Source organism: Hyperolius riggenbachi, chromosome 4, assembly GCF_040937935.1.
Source record: "Hyperolius riggenbachi isolate aHypRig1 chromosome 4, aHypRig1.pri, whole genome shotgun sequence".
Lineage (NCBI taxonomy): Eukaryota > Metazoa > Chordata > Amphibia > Anura > Hyperoliidae > Hyperolius > Hyperolius riggenbachi.
The window spans coordinates 209,226,042-209,238,973 of record NC_090649.1 but is presented as its reverse complement, the minus strand read 5'-3'; the positions used below and the strand labels follow the sequence as shown (position 1 = coordinate 209,238,973).

Below are 12,932 nucleotides of genomic sequence, written 5' to 3'. Positions count from 1 at the left end.
AGATCAGGAGGCTCAGATATTAATATGTTGAGCTAATCTACAGTATCTGAAAGTTTATAACATTAGCTGGCAGCATCATGGCAGCTATTCTTTCTGCTTTCCACCCACTAAAAGCCATGTGATGTACTGGAAAGCCTTTCTCTGGATTGTAAACACTTTCTCCAAAGTCAAAGAACAATTGTGGAGAGCATTTACACATTTATTATTTCCACTGTCTGCTTCACTGAGGAAGAGCTCCCACACAAGGTGAGGAACTTCCCAGTGCAGAAGTCTAGAACCATGGGAAATTAGTATTAAAGAACATGACAGAACGCCTGGCTCAGGATTTTACACTGAAACCCTGTAGAGGTCTGAAATAGTGACACTAATATAAATACTGTGAAAGTACATCTTAGCCTGTCACTAACTATATGTGAAATCTTATACACCAATACACATTTACTGTAAATAAGAAAATACTCAAACATTTGTTTCATACACAATCATGATCTGCTGATTACACTGATTGTACATGTCAGGTGGCATCTATACATACAGGTGCTTTCACTTCTCTCTGGGTCTTCACTCCAGGCCGAAAACTCCAAAGAAATCTCATGTGTAATCTCCTGCAGAGCACGCTCCACATCCTCTGTGCCTGCAGACTGGCTCATGCAACTTACATCTGTGGGCCCCGAAGTCTGAGACTCCTCCTGAGACTGGAATACAGAACTAAGTGATCCTCCTCTATTTCCCCGCACCTGAAACAACACAATCATGAAAGCTTCACAAATAATCACTGATGTAACTTAAACCTTTTCCATTTTCATTGCCAATATCCTCACCATTCCCTTCTTGCTGTGAAAACTGGCAATGTTATATAAAGTGCAGTAGCCAATAAGAGGATCACCAGGGTACAGTGGAGCAATCTCATTGGGTGTGAGCAAAGCCTCCATGGTCTCTGGCATATACCAGTCTATTGTAATGTCACTCAATGCTGGCTCCAGTGCTTTCTTTAATGAACAGATTAGCTATATGGGGAAAGAAAATAATCAACTGTTAAACCTTTTATCACAATAAAAGCTATGCCAACACTGCACGTTCAAAACAGCAAAAGTAGCAACAACTACTTAAAGTGTGTTTCAGCCATACCCATTTAGCAAATTCAAGGTGATTGGCACCTAATATGTGCATCCACACTTAAAGGACAACTGTAGGGAGGCTGCCATGTTTTTTTTTGCTTTTGTGCAATACCAGTTGCCTGTCAGCCCTGCTGATCTATGTGGCTGCAGTAGTGTCTGAATAACACCAGAAACAAGCATGCAGCTAATCTTGTCAGTTCATTAATCTTGTTTAATGTAGGAAACACCTGATCTGCTGCATGCTTGTTCAGGGTCTATGGCTAAAAGTATTAGAAACAGAGGATCAGCAAGACAGCCAGGCAATTAGTATTGCACAAAAGGAAAAAAACAACATGACAGTCTCCCTACAGTTGTTCTTTAAGTGAGGCAGACGGGAAGATAGACATTGTACTTCTGTTGAAGATTTGGCTGTATTTTGGAAGTATGAAATGTAAGACCTGGCCTAGTTCTGTGTGTTTATATATGGCGTACCTGTTAACACAGCAACAAAGCTAAAAGAGACTGAAGTATATGGCACCTCAGATAATCAGTTGTTTATCTTACTGTAGGAAGGCAGGCCTTCTGAGATCTGTAATCTGCTGTGGTTTACCTTGAGGGCCCGTTTCAACTATCGCAAATTTGCATCCGTTTGCCGCATGTGAATTTGCATAGCTAATACAAGTGGATGGGACTGTTTCCACTTGTCAGGATTCCTTTGCGTTTTTCTATGCAGAAAAAATCTGCATGGTAGAGCCATCAGAATTCGCATACCGCTATGCGATTCGCATACAATGTATTTAATAGGGAATTCGCTTGCGGTATTGGTATGCGAATTTTCATGCGAATTCGCATGGGAACAATGGAAAACCACACAGGCACTGCCATGGTTAAATTCGCATACATCGTCATGCATGCAAAATCATAAGCGAATTTGCATGAAAATTTGCATATAACTGCATTCGAAATTTGCATCCGCATGCAAATTTTTACCGCTGTGCTTCCCACAGCACAAGTGGAAACGGACCCTGAAGGAAGACCTGCTAGATTTTATTTATTGTGGTGTTTCTTCCCACTGGAAAGTAGCCCTGCTGGGATCTACATTTCTACCAGCCAAGTCTACAAACTGATCCACTCTACCATCTGCCTTTTTTTTAGTATCAAATGTTTTTTATTCATGAAACCAAAATAAAATCCACAATATACATAGGCATGTGGCATTATGCCACCATTATTGACAAATAGGCAGATTTACAATAAAAGGAAAAAGGCATGAAAAAAATCCAAATTGTCTATTATGCAAGATAAATACATATAACAATCTAAAAGAAGAATTGTTGTGTACAGTGTTAAAAAGCCTTCATATATGTAGATACCAGAGGATTTAATATAGGATTAGCAAAGGCCTAATCAGGATTGTCATACTCATGACTAGTCATGGTCAGCACTGAAATCCCATTTAACACAAGAGAAATTCAGTGTGCACTAAAGAAGTGTCCTCTCATTTAAGTCCTTGGACACACTGACACGGACACACGGATCATAAACAGACAGATACCTAGAGTTGAACATCTGTTTACCGGTATATGCTAGAGAGGCAATATATATTGTTATTTTTAAGTGTAAAATTAACAAAATACCAAGAAACTGTAACTGATAAATTTAAATAAAATGTATAGTTTTTTTTTTTTATCAATGCTTAATTCTGGCAAATATGGAACGAGGGAATAATGTCAATTCTCAAGGGAACAAGATGAGATTGGCGTTTCATATCTACATGCTGGGAAATATGAAAGGATCATACATTTTACTAAAATAAAGCTGGGAAATCAAAGTCAGTGAAAATGACACACATATTTATAAATGTAGCTCAATACTGAAAGATTGGCGCATTTAAACATGTTGTCAATTTTTGTGCTGAATAAAAGTCTGAGAGCCATATGCAATTCACTCCTTCACCTGAGTTTTCTCCAAGGTGATATTTTCCTTTGCAAATAAAATGCCTTTTACACTGCCAGCAAGCAAACAAATACTCAATAATTTTGACAGTATTTTTTCAGCTTCTTTTTGGTACTTTTTCCATTGAAAATTGCTAAAAAGTTAATTTAAATTGAAGCTGAAAAATTATCTTCTAGGAGAAAATGCAGGTAAAAAAGTGAATTGCATATGGGCCTGAATGTGTTCAGTGAATCTATCAAGGTAAGCCAGACTTAAAGTGAACCTCCAGACTAAAAATCTACTCAGCAGCACTGAAAAGGCTTGGTGTTTCTATAAGTTTCATAGCATAAGAACTTTGTTTTTCTTACCCAAGCCTCATTTTTAGCTGCACAGAAAAAACTGCCCGGGCATTTTTCCCCTGATGCTGTGCAAAGCATGATGGGATTTCTGATGTTATTGTTCTCCTTCTGCTGTTTTGGCTCAATTTTGTTTTTGTTTTTTTCATTTTGAATTTGAGATTTGAAGCCTAGTACATGCAGCTGGGAGGGGTGATCAGGACACAGGACAGTTGGAACTGTGTCTCATGCTCCCTGTCACCTCCTTTCTACCAAAAAGATGCCTGCCTTCATGGAAAAGATGGCTGCCTCCATAAAATTACAAAAATTTGGGTGTTCTTTTAAAACAGGGTGGGTAAGAGATAATATTATCTATTTTCATTAACATAACTAATGTAACTTAATGACAGTGTTTGTTTAGGCTGAAGTTCCCCTTTAACATCCAATTTACAATTCTCATTGGTTTCTATCTTTTATCCAGATTTTTTTGGACATCTCTTGCATCATCTTGTACTAGTTACTACCCTATTGGGGTTCAGAATTGTAATCCCGAGCTAGGGTCGGGGCGGAAAACCACAACTAAGAGTGGTAATCCCGACCTCTGCTCGGAGGCTGTGTGCAGAGTATAGCACGCAGCGGGCGGTTTTACATACCTCCGGGGAATCCCGACGTGGCCGCCATTCTTCTTCCTCTCCTCCGGGGCTCTGCTTCCTGTTGGTGAGATCGCCGGCTGTCATGATTTCAATTTAGAGTTGCACCGCCACTCGGAGGATGGAGGCATAAATGCAACGCTGGAGCCAGGGAGGGGAGTGATTGCTGAAACTGCTGCAGATCTACCTGGCAGCATGATTTCTTTCCAGGTTTTAGGGTCTGAAAGGGTGCAAAAAAATGACACCGCTTTTAGACCCTAAAATCCGGAAAGAATCATAACGCCAAGGGGGTTGAGATTCATTTTTTTTAGAGGAGCGACCAGACTTGACATCCACAGACACACCATTCACTCAGACTCACTGCAGTGAGGTCATTCGTAAAAAACTAAAAAAAGATTCCCGGAAAAAGATCAAAAAATTCCACTGGTAACCAATAAAATCAGTATTAGCCAGTTACAAGCCTTGTGTGAAACGTCCTTAAAATGTCATAAAAAACATGCTATAGATACATATGTATGTCACAGCACACATAGTGCTGTGACATACATATGCATCTATAGCATGTTTTTTATCACGTTTTAAGGACGTTTCACACAAGGCTTGTAACTGGCGAATACTGATTTTATTGGTTACCATTGGAATTTTTTGATCTTTTTCCGGGATCCTTTTTTTAGTTTTTTTACGGATGACCTCACTGCAGTGAGTCTGAGTGAATGGTGTGTCTGTGAATTAGATGTGGCTTAAAGGGACAGGTGCTATTGTTATAGTCTAAGGTCTTTAATATACCATTGGTTTTTTATTGTAAAACAATAAAAGTGATTCATATATGATTTAGCTCTGTGGACATCCATTAATCAATTGAGTACTAAGGTGTTGGAGGAATACCTAGTCCACCGGAGCAGCTGATATTTTAGTGGCGCGGTTTCTCCATCATTAAGGCCCAGTGCACACCAAAACCGCTAGCAGATCCGCAATATGCTAGTGGTTTTGGGAGCTGATTTCAGAGCGATTCTAGGTATGTTTAGAGAGGTTTTCTAAACATACCTAGCGGTTTTGGGTGCGTCTTTGTGTAGCAGATTACACATATTGTTACAGTAAAAGCTGTTACTGAACAGTTTCTGTAACAAAAATGCCTGGCAAACCGCTCTGAAGAAGCGTTTTTCAGAGCGGTTTGCGTTTTTCCTATACTTTACATTGAGGACGAAACGCTTCCGAAAACCGCAAACGCGCAGCAGGAGGCGCGTTTGCGGCTTGGCAAAAACCTCAAACCGCCGGTGTGCACCATCCCATTGCAATACATTAGCCAAGCGTTTTTACAGGCAGGATGCGGCCGGCGGATCGCTCCAAAAACCGCTCGGTGTGCACTAGGCCTTACTTACATCAGACTTGACATCCAAAGACTGAGTAGGGACAGTACTTACCTAACTTGCAACCCACCTGTGTGAGTATTAAATTACTATGTATACTGCCTGTGGTATATTTGATACAACTTACTGCTCCAGATTGGGCTCCAGTTGTCCCTGTGTTTTTCTCCAATCGGCGCTTACATAGCACTATGTCGAAAGTACATAGGGGGGAAAGGTACGGGCGCCAGCCCAGGATCAAATTCTGCATCAGTGCCGAAAGTTCTGCAGCTGTGCCACTGCAGGAATCACTGCTATCCCTACAGCTAAGTTAAAAGCATATGTCTTAGTTTGCAAAAGAAGTTCATTTTTTTGCACAGTTGCATACGCTACGCAGACGCTACACCGAATCTGTATGTGTCCCAACTCTGGCCCTATAACATGCATAATGCACCATTCTATACAATAAAACCTAACTGTCCCTGCATCATCCACTTTCCCTGTCTGCCCATATGAAGCTTTTTTGTAATGCGCATGTGCGCAGTACAGACAGCCGTTGGGAAGGGAGGTCAGACCAGGGAGCAGGGCAGGCGAGTGCACATGCAGGAGCAATGGCCGGGTGCGTGGGTGGTCGGGTGTGCGCGTGTGGCTGGGGGAGGGGGTGTGCGCGCGGCGGCGGGCAGTCAGGTGCACGCGTGGCTGGGGGAGGGGGGTGCGCACGCGAGCTGACTGGTGGTGGTCATTTCTCTACTTAGAGCCCGTTTTTAAAAAGGGGCTTAGGTAGACTAGTGAAAACATAAAGAACATCAACCTATCAAAAGATTAGGAGCACATATCCTTTGGACATGAGCATCCTTTCTTAAGAAAACTTTTTCTATATCGGGCGCATCACCCTCTATCTAGGGCAATTATATCTAGGATCACTGTGGTCTTTTTTTGGATCCACCATAGTTTGTCAGACTCATCTACATAGATATTGTACTTAGCGTGTGTAACCCACTTAGGGGTTTTAATGTAATGGATGATGCGTGCTTTTAATAAAATGGTTTATGCAGTGGCATAGCTAGGAATTATGGGGCCCCATAGCAAAATTTTCATGGGGCCTCAGAACTAGGCACTCTTGAGCAATGCCTTCTGCCCTTACCCTATGAATATGAGCCGATTGGGCAATTCACATCCCCGTGCAGTGTACACTGTACAATCCTACAATCCTTGGGCTAAGAGACAAAGTCAAAGGGTGGAGAAACAAAGCAAAGTTAATAGTTAACACATCAAGTACAACCCGGGGCCCCCTCTGCTCCATGGCCCCATAGCAGTTGCTATGTCTGCTATGGCTATTGCTACGCCCCTGGGTTTATGTTTGTTTGTTTAATAATCTGGCTTTGCAACTGTTAGTTTCAATAGAAACAGGCAACAACCATGCAATTTGATCAACATTGATTTAATGGTTAAAAATACAAGTGCATAGATTAGATGCATAGGTTATTTGCAATTTGATCAACCTAAATTTAATGGCTGAAAGTACCAGTACATATACTAGAAGGTTCCAATTGGTGAGAGGTCGTGATTGCTTATAAGAGGTTTCACCTCATATAGAGATTCTAGTCATAGGTGTGAATGAGGATTATGTCCATCTATCTGTTCATGATTATGAACAGATGTTAATGGACTATGATGATTATTCTGCTATATGGAATGTGCAAACCTTTTTTTCTACTAAGAAATTGTGGTAAACTGTGTTCCTATTTTAAAGATGTGTTTTTTTATGTATGTTTTGCCTACAGTTGCTCCCTATAGTATCTTGCCTGAGGAAGTGGGCTTAAGACCCGTGAAATGTGTTGTAGAATTTGTTGGAGTAAGAATAAATAGTATTTTTATGATATACTACTATTGTGTCTTCATAAGTCCACCAATACCCCCGATTTTATGATATTTTAATGTATGTTATCCTGCTTGGTGCCTCTGTAAATCCCTGAGTATCAAATTATTAGGAGCACATAACCTTGGGACAGGAACATCCTTTCTTGGGAAAGATTGTCCTTGAAATAACCTCACCAGGGCTCTAAAATATACACACCATGCACACAACATTGATGTCTACAAATGCTGACAGTGGTTACAAGACAAAGAGAGCATGCACCGGATTTAACCCTTGCCACAATGATTTTAAAATTACAGGAAATACACATAATCCAGGCTCATCAACTGAAGTGATGACAGGGTGCATAGGATTCATTGATTGTGCTTTTTGACTAGTCCTACCTTAGCACATCCATTTTACCTTACTTAAAGGTGCCCATTAATGACACAATCTTGATTGTAAAATCCTACCACTTCTGTGTGATATGAAGGACTACCTAAGCGTGCATGAAAAAAGGTGATGGGAAATTTTGGAGCCCAATTTTTGCAAATTTACTGATATTCTACATTGTTAAGTTGGTATACAGATATTTTATTACAACTAAACCTAACCCTATTCCCACATTGAGTGCTTACTCTACCGATACCTAACCTTAACCACACCCTGCCGAAGCCCAATTCTGAGGGCTCGTTTCCACTATCGCGAATCCGCATGCGTCCAACGCATGCAGATTCGCACATGTAATGCAAGTGTATGGGCCTGTTTCCACTGTAGCGTTGTTGAGGTGCGTTTTTTTCAGCGGTGAGCCGCAGAATTTGCCTGCGAGTGGAATGCATGCGAATCGCATGCTATGTATTTAATAGGGAAATCGCATGCGGTTTCCCCAAGCGTTTTTTGCCGCGAATTCGCATAAGTACCAATGTAAATTCACACAGGCAGTGACATGGTTAAAATCGGCTATACCCTCACCTATGCGGATTCGCGGCAAAAACCGCATGGGGAATCGCATCCGCATGCGATTTCATTAGCGGTGGAATCCAGGCGATTCCGCACCGCAATAGTGAAAACGAGCCCTAAATTTCTCCCTCAATGACTAACCTTAGGCAAAAGGTTAAATAAATATGAAATTCGGGCACCCACTGTGTCCAATAAATGGCGGCAATGGGACCATACCACAATTTTCATTGCAGCCGGTCCCTGCTAATCACCCTATGCCACGGGTGCCCAAATTTCATACTTATACTGATATTTTCAATGGGCGTCTATGAAGTGTCCAAATTTATGCTGCTAACTTGTGCCCAAAAATGTAGTGCTTCCCTACATAAAGTATTTATCCAAATTATATTGACTATAGATTTGGTACAATTGTACTATCATGATTGTATCATTAATGAGCACCTTAAAGCGGAATATAACCCTGCATTTCAACTTTGCTCTAAAACATTATTTACAGCATATTATATGCAAAAAGCATTTTTTTTTACTAGACCAGCATTGGAAGGGTTAAACACAGAGGTTTTAAGTTCCGTGCAGACGTTCAGATAGTTACATTCTATTTAGTTATATGTATATATTTAGAAATGTTACACACTCTTTGGCTGTCCTCCAACTCCATCTCAGTGAGAGAGATGAGTCACAATAAACACTTAGATACATTTGTGTAAACAAAAAGTATCTAACTCAAGTTCGGATGTGTCTGCAAAAATCTCCAGGGACTTTAAAGCCCTGTGTAACCCTTCCAATGCTGGTCTAGTAAAAAAAAAAATGCTGGTTGCATATAATATACTGTAAATAATGTTTTAGAGCAAAGTTGAAATGCAGGGTTATATTCCGCTTTAAGTGTCCTCACCGGAGGAGATGAGCCTGGATTCTGTGCGTCTTTTTTGATATCTCCTTGAAAATTATTTTCAGCTTCACCTTGGGCTGCAATCTTTCGCTTTCATTGACCAGCTCCGTAGTTCCTCTCGTCAATCTAGATGCTTTCTGAAGATTTTTGTGGCAAAGACTTGAACCAAGTCCAAAGCCAAACATGCTGCATACAAACAAAAATAGCATACTTATATTAGGAACATGCACTGATGCACCACAGCAGTAAAACCAGGATTTATTAAACAATGAAAATTATTAGAATGACACCTTTTGAAAGTTTAGCAAGCGAGTTATGACATGAATGGTTTCATGTACTCCATAAACTGCCACTGACAATATTTCAGAGCTATATTAATGCATAATAGCAATTAAAACAAAGGTCATCGGTGGTCATTTATACATAGCTTGCATAAATAGCTAGTTAATGATTAATTACTAATGTGAAATCACACCAGCACCATAATATAGCCTTACACTGGTAAACTATATCTACCCTGTGGGAAGAAAGACTTGCTCTACTAACAATGACCATCTTAAAGGAGTGGTCCAAGGAGAAAAAAAAAAAAGAAATCCACTTACCTCTGGCTTCCTCCAGCCCCCGGCAACCGACCTGTGCCCTCGCCGCAGCTCCATTGGCTCCCGGTCCCCTCCGGTGTTCCTCCATCTTGCTGCGTTCCACTGTGCGGCTCACTGAGTCACACGGACGTCATCCAGGCTGTTCTGCGCAGGCGCACAACTACTGCGCCTGTGCAGTACAGTCCAGATGATGTCAGCGCGACAGAGCTGCTTGCGCAGGCGCAGTAGGAATCCTGCGCCGGAGGGGACCCAGGACCACCAGCAGTGAGCAGAGCTGCTGTGACAGAACAGCTGGCAGGGGCTGGAGAAAGCCCCAGGTAAGTGATTTTTTTTCTTTTTAAACAGCTTGGATGTGTCCTTTAAAATACCCCACAGCTTTTCCTACTGAGTGGTACACTGTACGGTTGTCAATTTATTCAGCCTGAAAAAAATTATGTACAGTAAAACTATAGCTGTATACGTTACCTATTAGATGGATCAACATATACAAACACACACCAACATTTCTGCACTGCTGAAATCTACCTAGCAAAATCCTGCCAGGGGGGCACTGAGGTAACCTTTTGGCTTTAAAGAAACTGATTCATATGCTTCTTGTACAGTAGCCACTGAGAGAGAATTAAAGTGAGATTACCAGCATTGCATTAGGGCAGCTAGCATGCTTCTGTGCCTAATACATGTCTTGTTTACTTGTATGTTCTTACCGTGCAGTTCTTGCATGTCGTCTCACAAGCTCAAATATTTTTCCAGTATTAATAAAATCAGTATCTGTGAAGATAAAAAGCTGCCGTGGATACCCCCGGTGCACAGGAAGTTCCAAAATACGGTATAATACAGAACACAAGTTGCTAGTTGTTCCGTGCAGCTTGTTGCTTTGGATAAATTCACAGGCCAACTCCAAGGTGTCCTAAGCAATCAAACAACATAAAATGGTTAAAAAGAGAAAAAGGAACAGCGCCAATATTTATCATCTAAAGACTGCAGCTGAGAGAAAACAGTGTTCAATGTTCAAGCAATAATGTAATTGAATTAGTGCAGGTCACAAGTAGGTAGTTCCACCATGCTTCACATCTGAGGTATCAGGCCAATAAAAGTGAGTCCCAGCACCCAAAAGGAAAAAGGCTTGGCAGCGAATAGCAACCCAAGTGATAAGGTTGTATACATAGCATGAGGCTCCCAGTGGTCACAGAACTGTTCCAATTTTTAACTGCGTAAAGTCGTCCTCCAGATACCATAAGATCGAGGATATCATAAAATGATTAAAAAAAACAGCAGTACTAAGTGTAGACCGCTTTATTGGGGATAAATAAGCCATAAAAACATAAGACATACAAACAAAAAATACTCACATACAGGGCCCAAAGTTATGCGTACCCCGAATTAAAATAGCGCGTGTATACTGGCCAGTGGTAGGAACAAGAATATGAGGTGTCGCTCGTCTCCTTCCAGACCGGTTTCGCAAACTTGCGTCATCAGTGGATGCACTGATGACAGTGCACAGTGGATCCACTGATGACGCAAATTTGCGAAACCGGTTTGGAAGGAGATGAGCGACACCTCATATTCTTGTTCCTACCACTGGCCAGTATACACGCGCTATTTTAATTTGGGGTACCCATAACTTTGGGCCCTGTATGTGAGCATTTTTTTTTTTAATGTCTTATGATTTTATGGCTTATTTATCCCCAATAAAGCGGTCTACACTTAGTAATGCTGTTTATCATTTTATGACATATCATCGATCTTACCCAGATGCTATCTGGAGGACGACTTTATGTAGTTAAAGGGAAGGTTCAAGCAAAATAAAAAAATGAGTTTCACTTACCAGGGGCTTCTACCAGCCCCATGCAGCCATCCTGTGCCCTTGTAGTCACTCACTGCTGCTCCAGTCCCCCGCTGGCAGCATGCCGACCTGGGAGGTCGGCGGGTCGCATTGCGTACATTTTTACGCATTCCCACTAGTGCAGGAAAATTAACACATACATTTTTACGCGTTACTGGTTTAATGCGTACATTTTTACGCATTGAACCAGTAATGCGTAAAAATGTATGTGTTAATGTTCCTGCACTAGCGGGAATGCGTAAAAATGTACGCAATGCGTCCCGCCGACCTCCCAGGTCGGCATGCTGCCAGCGGGGGACTGGAGCATCAGTGAGTGACTACGAGGGCACAGGATGGCTGCATGGGGCTGGTAGAAGCCCCTGGTAAGTGAAACTCTTTTATTTTGCTTGGACATTCCCTTTAAAGATTGGAACAGTTGTGTGACCACTGGGAGCCTCATGCTATGTATACAACCTTATAACGTCGGTTGTTATTGGCTGGTAAGCCTTTTTCCTTTTGAGTGCTGGCCTGGGACTCACTTTTATTGGCCTGATACCCAGAGCTGGATTTGTACTCTTTACCGCCCAAGGCCACTGTTACCAGCTGCCCTCCTTCAGTATAGGTAGTAAGATGACCCATCCCCCTTCCATCCGATATAGGTAGCCAGATGACCCCGCCCCCCCCTCCTTCCCTCTAGTATAGGTAGCCTAATGATTCCCCGTATAGGTAGCCAGATGAACCCTCCCCATTTTCCCTCCAGTATAGGTAGCCAAATGACTCCCTTTTCCCACCCTCCCTTTCAGTATAGATAGTCAGCTGGTCTCCACACGGCAGCAGCCATCAGTGTCACTCATTTATTCTGCTGCTTTGGTGCCCTTGCTCCTGTGGTGCCCTAGGCCATGGCCTAGGTGGCCTTGGCCTAAATCCAGCCCTGCTGATACCTGATGTGAAGCACGGTGGAACTGTATCACATACCTACTTGTGACCTGCGTTGATTCAATTACAACATAAAATGTTTGCAGTTAAATTTTCCTAATGATTAATCTTAACAGTATAGGTTTTGTGAGCACTGTTCTTTTGGCCATGTAGCAGTGGTGCTTGTTAGTATACTCAGCATCTGAGTAAATGTGGCTACTAATGATCCAATTCAGCGAACGATCATTCATTTGCGATAATTCATATGATCGATCGGAAACAATCATTTGGGACCACTAATGGAGTAAAATCTAACCATTCAAATTGGATTGATGAAATCAATGTGCATATACGGTAAAGCGTTTGAGCCCAATTTACTTGGAAGTTCTCCAGTATTGTACATCACTGGATAGCAAATGTGATCCAGGTCCAGATTCATGAAAAATTTCTATTAGGTAAGAAGTGACTATAACTCATCTGGTTCATGTCAAATTGTCATAATTTCAAAAAAAAAAAAAAAGTCAGAACT

At 41.6% G+C, this 12,932-nt stretch overlaps 1 protein-coding gene across 2 annotated transcripts in view; it reads right to left on the bottom strand.

Annotated features, from left to right (window-relative positions):
- VWA5B2 (von Willebrand factor A domain containing 5B2) overlaps positions 1-12,932 on the bottom strand; it is a 72,099-nt gene that overhangs the window by 17,210 nt on the left and 41,957 nt on the right. For both annotated transcript variants that reach the window (XM_068281313.1, XM_068281314.1), the window contains exons 10-13: positions 10,371-10,573; positions 9,139-9,253; positions 822-1,007; positions 536-737 (exon numbers count right to left, since the gene is read on the bottom strand). In XM_068281313.1, coding sequence (XP_068137414.1) covers positions 536-737; positions 822-1,007; positions 9,139-9,253; positions 10,371-10,573 — 706 coding nt within the window. The remainder of the gene's footprint in view (positions 1-535; positions 738-821; positions 1,008-9,138; positions 9,254-10,370; positions 10,574-12,932) is intronic.